General features: G+C 45.2%; 1 protein-coding gene across 2 annotated transcripts; it reads left to right on the top strand.

Moving 5' to 3' along the window:
* The first annotated feature begins 2,309 nt into the window (after positions 1-2,309).
* On the top strand, positions 2,310-5,834 carry LOC144153981 (uncharacterized). Of its 2 annotated transcripts, none has more exons than XM_077685784.1 (4): positions 2,310-2,529; positions 3,396-3,466; positions 4,515-4,596; positions 5,569-5,834. In XM_077685784.1, exons 1-4 carry the CDS (start codon positions 2,460-2,462, stop codon positions 5,733-5,735), a joined length of 390 nt encoding a protein of 129 aa, XP_077541910.1. In that variant the 5' UTR covers positions 2,310-2,459; the 3' UTR covers positions 5,736-5,834. The 2 variants fall into 2 exon arrangements, with proteins under 2 accessions (XP_077541910.1, XP_077541911.1); XM_077685785.1 differs by lacking the exon at positions 5,569-5,834 and adding an exon at positions 4,896-4,994 and having other exon boundaries at positions 2,375-2,529.
* The last annotated feature ends 2,467 nt before the right edge of the window (positions 5,835-8,301 follow it).

The following is an 8,301-nucleotide window of genomic DNA, read 5'->3' as shown; positions in this document are numbered from 1 at the left end:
AGTGGTAAGCGAATATATCTACTTAGGCCAAGTTGTGACCCCAGATCCCAACCATGAGGCAGAGATAATTAGAAGGATCAGAATGGGGTGGGGTGCATATGGCAGACATTCTCAGAAAATGAATAGCAGCCTACCATTGTCGCTGAAGAAGAAAGTGTATGACAGCTGCATCTTACCGGTACTCACCTACGGGGCAGAAACTTGGAGGCTCACTAAGAGGGTTCAACTTAAATTGAGAACGACTCAGCGGGCAATGGAGCGGAAAATGATAGGTGTAACATTAAGGGACAAGAAGAGAGCGGAGTGGGTCAGGGAACAAACACGTGTTAAGGACATATCAGTAGAGATTAAGAAGAAGAAATGGACGTGGGCAGGGCATGTAATGCGAAGGCAAGTTAACCGTTGGTCGTTAAGGGTAACAGAGTGGATCCCTAGAGAAGGCAAGCGTTGCAGGGGGCGGCAGAAAGTTAGATGGGCAGATGAGATCAAGAAGTTTGCAGGGATAAATTGGTCACAGTTGGCACAGGACCGAGGTAATTGGAGAATAATGGGAGAGGCCTTTGCCCTGCAGTGGGCGTAGATAGGCTGGTGATGATGATGATGATGATGACATACATACGCACATAATTACATACACGCATGCGCACATACATGCATACATACATACATAGATGCACACATACATACATGCATACATACATACATACATAGATACATACATACATACTTACATACATATAGTAATCCCTCGTTATAACGAACTGGCTTTACTCGAAATATCGCTTTATTCGAAATTTATTCTGATCCCAACCCAAACACATGTATGTTAGGCCGCATTATTCGAAGAGCATAAAGAACTTGACCCGCTTAGAGCGAAGTGGCGAGCGGAGGCGTCGCCGAGCGGCGGCCACTCAACGCGGGCCAGGCTATCACATGGCGGGTCAACACAAGCTGGTGTTTCCTCGGCGATTTTCTCGAGCCGGTCATGCTCGATTCGCGCCATCCGGCTTTAGACAAACGGTAAAAAGTCGTGGTAGGGTCACTAATTTTGTTTCTAGCCATTGGTAAATGAGGCGGACGCGGCCGTGCGCGAACACCGACACTCGAACCGTACAATAAGCAGTGTCGGCAGAGCGCCAAATAACTCTTGTGCCGCAAACTTAACGGCTGCACAGCCCGGGAAAGAATTGCCCAGTAATCATGCAAAGCCCCTAGTGTAAGACCGGTCGGTTTTCATGATTGCGCTGTGCATCCACAATGGGCGGTTAAACGTTTTTTGGCTCAACAAGTACAACCTCAAATTCGAGCCACTACGTTTGCGGCGCTTTCTAGGGAGGAACTCTCGTAGCGTTCCGTGACGCCCGTCCGCCCCTATAAAAGTGGCCACTGCCACTGCCACTTTTATGTGCGGCGACCGCAGCGTCGTGCAATGCTTGGCCAAAGCAACGGCCAAAGCAACGTTTGCTCGCGCCCAGCAAGAGCTTGAAACAGCGAAAGCTCGCTGCCTTTTTTGCACCTTAATAAAGTTTTGCTCCAAGGAATACATTGTGTTTTGATTCTTCACAGATGTGGTGCAATTAAGGCTCAAGTGCTCTAGCTTCTCTCGAGTTGCCGCTTATATCGAAACCCTGCTTATGACGAAATTTTTGGTCGTCCCGCTGACTTCGTTATAACGAGAGATTACTGTAATACATGCTATACATACATACATAACTTATATACATACATACATACGTACATATACACACATACATACGTACATACGCACACATACATACATGCACACACACACACACACACACACACACACACACACACACACACACACACACACACACACACACACACACACAAAATCTATGTGTTTACGTAGCCCCAGAAAAGCTGCAGTCTTTATAAAATACCTGGTCATTTTGGCATTACTGGACCGCATCATTTTCACAGCGGATTGGGCAAGCCCAAGGTGCTGGTGACATAGTTGTCACATAACGAAACAGAGGTCTTCAAAAGGCGCTCTTGACATAGTTCTGTCTCCACAAGAAATACATCCTCGGAAAAACCGCGCCCATTACGCGGGGAAAGGTAACACGAAGCCGCTTCATGACCTCAAGCAGGTCGAAATGGCGGGCACACATGCAAAAAAGTGCGAACGAGGAGCTGCTGTTTACGTCCGACACGTGCCGCTAGGCCGTTGATTGTCGCTATTTCTGCCCTCATGTCTTCGCTTCATATTTTTTATACGTGTGCCCTCGAGAATATCCGGTTGCACGTCGGGTTCTTCACACTTTCCTTATACTACAGGAGCTAAAGGGAAGCACAGGGCCTTCCCGGATGTTTTAGTTTATATTTTCTTCAAGGTGTGCAATGTTCTGTAAGGGTGCTCGACCGGACACAGGACGCGTTCCCTTCATGTCCGGTACGCGGAATAAAAACTCATCACCACGGCGCTTCGTCGACACATGTTAGCTGCCACCAACTCGACCATGAAGAGCTCTGCAGTCATCTTTGCCATCGTTCTCCTATCAGCAAGTACGTTCTAGCTGCTTATCCGAATGTTTTTGTGCCGGGTTCTGTCCCTCTGTACTAGAACTTGCTAACAAAGTATGAAAATAGTCGTAACAACTCTATTGTGTTCTTGTAAAGTTACCGTATACATACTCCGAAAAGTTAATACTTGACTATGAAATGATTCAATTGCACATGAGTGAAGCTCTTGTAAAGTTACCGTATACATACTCCGAAAAGTTAATACTTGACTACGAAATGATTCAATTGCACATGAGAGAAGCTAATAACTTCACAACGTTTTACTTAAATGTTTTTGGTATGGGAACAGGGCTGCGAACAAAGAGAACAAAAATAATGGTCTCTTCTGAAAATTCCTACGCTTTGTCGTTGCACGTTTGTAAATTTATTTTGGACAAGATGAATTGAAAAGCTGCGTAAACGGACGTAAGGTTGTCTTCATGTCTCGTCTGAAAATCGCGATTTGTGTGAAGTTATGCTGACTTTGATTGAATCTTTATCCGTCATATACGTCACGAGCGTGAGCTTGAAATGCCTATTTGCGCCGCGAAGTTATTTAAAGTTGCCGGAAGGACCGATTCGCACGGAAAATGAGTCAACTCTATCTTTAATGACTTGCGTGGATGGGGTACTAATGAAGTTAACTTCTATCCGAACAATTCTGAACGTAATACAGCGGTGAAAGAAGTGTTGAAGGGCGTGCATGTCCAAGCACCAAGGTGTTAATTTAACACCGATTCGAAGTGGGAATGTAGTGATTGATTATTCTAAAATCTGTGCAAAACAAATGTGCTAATACTTTTTATGTGGCAGTATACATTCACACACAAGCAGGAACCAAAGCTAATAATGAAATACATGTCTCGCAGTGCTGCTGGCAGATGCACAGCGGTTTCCGGGAGGATTCGGCGGATTTCCCGGAGGTCGACGGCGGTGTGGAGTAAGAATATTATACAGTCTTACAAAATATGATAGTTGGAATTTTTGGCATACAAAAAGAAAAGTCATGCAAAGTAGGATCTCTATGCCAACTTTGGGGCACACTGTGAATACGCTGCCTAAAGGGGCCGTGCAACACTGCCAATAAAATAAATCACTTTTTCCTTCATGCTTGGGAGTCCCGTTATCGCCAGGTCGCAGCGGCAGTGTGGGGTTTGCTCGTCCAAGCAGATACGCCTTCCAGTATCTGCCTTGCTTTTCTTGCGATTTTCACGAAAGTGACTATCGAATGCGTTGATTGCTACAACTGATAGGTTGCAGCATAATAGCTGGATCACCGCTCAAATGACTCAATAGAGCGCGCAAAGAATGCAAAGTCTGGGAAAGAGAGAAAAATTCGTTGAGCAAGTTTTTATAGTTATCTGACAGGCGTAGAGCAGCAAGTTTTCGTTGAGATACTTTGTGACTCGCCGTTCAAAGTACCGAATACGCTTCCTGACTATACGTTCTGGAAGCATTTAAGACACAAATAAAGTTAAAAAAAGTGTTGCAGAGGTTTTTTAGACGTCTACGCAAAATATTTCTACCTGAACACGATAGATTAGACAGCTCATTTGATGGTAAACGGTGTCCCAAAATTTGAAGGTTAGACTCGCATCTACGGGCAACAATATAAACTTATCACGCAATTATCTCAGCCCAATTTTGAACGACCCAGTAAAGAGCGAAGTTGCGCGCTGTGTTGTCCGTAATCCTTCGTCGTGTTATCTTAAACACGCCCAGTACTGAATCTCCAGGTTGTACTCCCGCTCCAATAATAATCAAAGGGCTGGTACTTGGAACCATTTTGGATTAGCAACTGTATATACTGAAACAGATATAGTTTTAAAAAAATACGTGGGGCTGTTTTAACTGTATCGTATAAGGTGATGAGTAAAGAAGGAAATTCAATTCTAGCTGACTATGTGTTCCAGTGAAATTTTAAGAACCTGCGTTTTGGGGTAAAAAGTGTTACTCACTCGTTGACATTTTTTCCCGCCGTTTTGCAGAGAGTTTTCTGTCGGCCCGGACAGCGCTGTATACTCGAACGAGTTGTGTGCATCAGAGCTCCCTGCCCACCAATCCCCATCTGTAAGTGTGCAGTGGACACCCGTGAAGCATGCCGAGAGCTTAACCAATCTCTCTAGTGCATGACATCGTGATTGCTCCAAACGATTGTCTAGTCGGTCGACCGTGTAAAACCTGCCATGTAACGAGACAAATACTTTCTTGCATGCGCAATAACTGCAACTTTCAGTGTTTCTGAGTTTAGGCTCAGTTAGTGTGCCATACAAAAGAAACGCATACACTGCACTAAACGGGGTGTCCGCCATTGTAAACTGTTTTTCCACTCGCGGCTACCTGATGCGCTCTGTTATTATTTTTTGCAGGTGTTTGAAGGACAGTACTGAGGCGATATCATTCCCGTGTGAAGTCTACGCGCCGCCAATACATTGTTTTATTACAATAAAAAGTACAGAGTGCAGCGAGTTGGGGTGATTTTGTTGCTTACCTGGTATCAATGTTTTCGATTCGACGCCTCCGTGTCCGATGTTCATATGTGCACCTAAGGTGGCCTAAATTATAGGTGGATACAGATTGGAACCTCTTTGGTGGGATAATAAAATGGGGGTGCCTTGAAGGAAGGAAGGAAGGATGTAGAAGGAAGGCAGGAAAGTTAAGCTGGCTAGAGCCTAGTTTGCTATCCTGCACGTGGGAAAGGGAAAATAGGCAGAAAAGAGAAAGCAAAGAATGAAGAAAACTTCGAACAGGCAGGTATGCCCAGCGCTGAAGCACTAAACGTTGAAATTAAGTGTTTGCACTGAAGGGGTACTTTGAAGTATGGCAAAGAATGTAGGGGCTGCAGCTACAGTTAGCTTGCTAGAGTGTGCTACTATCTCGGGCGCTCAAGGGGGTGGCTTCTTACGCCGAAATTCACCACTGGTGACAACAAACATTTATCCCCTACACTGTGGCGGGCCTTAACGTATGAGTGGGTGCAGTTTCAGCGTGCAAGTCCACAATTTTAATTTCTAATGCATGTTCGCCTCGACTGGGTTCCAGGTCACGAGAACTATCCCGCAGGAAACCAGGCGGCCCACTTGACCGCACAAGAGAGTGCAACATTATCCCTCCTGCGCACTCTTGCGGCTGAGACACCGTCCACGTCAACATCACCCCCGACGGTGCACCTAATGCGGTACAAAAAATTAGCAAGAAAGATCGCCTGAAGACACGTACTTACTCCTAAGGACACTTCAACCTGCCCTACCTCGATAGTAAAATATTAAAGAATAAACTAGTCACCGACGGAGTTCACCCACCAAAAACTTCATTCAAATGGTTCCCCCCAAACCTCGATCCTCCCCTTGAAATGCAGTATCTCACAACTTATCGCTCTAGCAAGCGGCGCCTAAGGGATCTCTCGGCCGAACTATAATGGATCACATGTAGGGAGACGCCTTCGGTTTTTATAAACGACAAAATACGTCAAGAAATAACGCAAACAACAAGTTTCGTTACCCAAAATATGAAGACAGATTAAAAAAAATATCATAAGCAAAAGAGAGACAGAGAAAAACTTTATTTGAGCACTAGTTGGACTTGGAGCACTTGGAGGGTGCCGGTGACCTGAGCTGCTCGTTCAGCAAGTACTTGCTGGACGTGAGGGTCCCAGCTGCGTAACGCCGCGTCCCAATGCTCCTCAGAAGAGATGAGAGGGAAGGAGTTGTGGGGGCATTGCCAAATGATGTGAGAGACTGTTTCGGGGGCTCCGCAGTCGGGGCATTGGGGAGAAGGAAATATTGAGGGATAAATTGCATGTAGTCTGGCGCGACAAGGGAGGGCATTGCTTTGGAGAAGGCGCCAATTAAAGTGGTGCATGCAAGCAGCATACAGTATTTTGGGCGTATGTCATCAACGCCTGCTCATAAAGCGTGCAGCGAATGTGTCGGGGTGAGTGGCCTCCTTTGTCTTGAAAGAAATAGCCGCTTGACCACCTCCCGCCGGGACCTAGCGCCATGTTTGGTGCGAGTCGGGTGACTCGAGCGTGCTTGTCGTACAGTTGACTATGTGAATAAAGGGACGCCAGGCGGGCTTTCGGCTCACAGCGCACTCAACCGCGTCTATTCACGTCCTTCAGACGGAGTGGAGGCCAGGACGAGGACACAATCGCGATGGACGGGACATTCCGCTTCCGCATTCAAGTACCTGAGCCTCGACCAGGTTGTATGTCAGCGTGGGCAGAACAATGTCTGTATTTCGTCTCAAAGGTTGTGGGCAGTGTTGCATGCCAGGAAGACGTGCTCAGGCGTCTCCGTGTTGCAGCTTCGGATGCATACCGCGCCGTATACAGAAGCCACGACATACCTGTCGAGCCATAACAGGCAACACTGAGGCGTGAAACCGAAAGCAGACATTTTTTTGGCCAGGTGGGTACAGAAAGGGCTCGGCCACGCCTAGATACGTATAAAAGCAGTGTGCTGTCCTGATGTCACCATCGCAACCCGTTTTGTTATTCCAAACATCACATGCCAGCTCCACAAAAGTAACGTCCTACTCATCTTACAATGGATAGTATCTTCCCGAAAGGGAGTGAAAAAATTCACGCATCTCCACGAAGTGAATCATGACGAGTGGGGCGAAGCACCGGGGAATGTTCTTACCGTAAATCACCCATGGCATTGCGCACTCGCGCATGTAAATGAGTGGCAACGCGTGTGTGCAGTATAACAATTCCAATCCGATCCAATCCGATGCAATTCAATTTATTGCAATCCTATCCAATCCAATGCTCCTCGCGCATGCGCAAAACTGTGTACACGGATGCCAAGGGACAAGCCACGGACAAAGCGAGGTCCTAAGGTGCTTCACGCCTAAAACAAAAAGCAACCAATTTTAATGCGTAGCATTATTTACCGAGTACCCACACAGCCAGGACCATGTAACGCCCTGCATTTCCACAAAAATGCAGATATCGCGGAAGTTGCACCTGTAATCGCTATAGTACCGTAAATGGAGATGAATGGTGGCAGGGAATTTCGAAAAGTTAAAAACAAATAAATACAAAAATTGCGGAAAATGGCGAAACGGGTAACACCCTGCAGTTCCACAATAAATCACATTTCGCGAAAGTTCCACCTGTAATCGTTATAATAGCGTAAACGGAGATAATTAGTAGGACTAAATTACGATAACCCCAAAAAACAAAAAACAAAAAAATGCAAAATAATTAAGAAAACTAGCGAACCGTGTAACGCCCTGAATTTCCACATTAGTGCAGATTTCGGGAAAGTTCCCAATGTAATCGTTATAATAACGCAAATAGAAATAATTGGTCGAACGAAATTTTGAAAAAGAAAGAAAATAAAGAAATCACGGAAGACGTCAAAAAAACGTATAACGAGTGGCATTTCTACAATAATGCAGGTATCGCGAAAGTTCAACCTGTAATCGTTATAACTGCGGATATGGATATAATTTGTCGAACGAAATTATGAAAAACCAGAATAATAAAAAATATAAAATGATTACGGTAACTGGTGAACCGTGTAACGCCCAGCATTTCCCCAATAATGCAGTTTCCGGGAAAGTTCCAAAAACGTAAATAGAGATAATCAGTGGAACGAAATTTTGAAGAACTGAAAAAAAATATATAAAGTAATTACGGACAATGTCAAATCGTATAACGCATGACATTTCCACGGTAATGCAGATATCGCAAAAGTTTCACCTGTAATCGTTATAATAGCGTAAACTGAGATATACTGTCCAACGAAATTTTGAAAAACTAAAAAA

The sequence above is a fragment of the Haemaphysalis longicornis genome, unplaced genomic scaffold, assembly GCF_048455015.1.
Source record: "Haemaphysalis longicornis isolate Haplotype H1 unplaced genomic scaffold, Haemaphysalis longicornis Haplotype H1 scaffold_9, whole genome shotgun sequence".
NCBI classification, from domain to species: domain Eukaryota; kingdom Metazoa; phylum Arthropoda; class Arachnida; order Ixodida; family Ixodidae; genus Haemaphysalis; species Haemaphysalis longicornis.
Note: the sequence above shows the minus strand (reverse complement) of the source record. Positions and strands in the feature narration are given on the sequence as shown.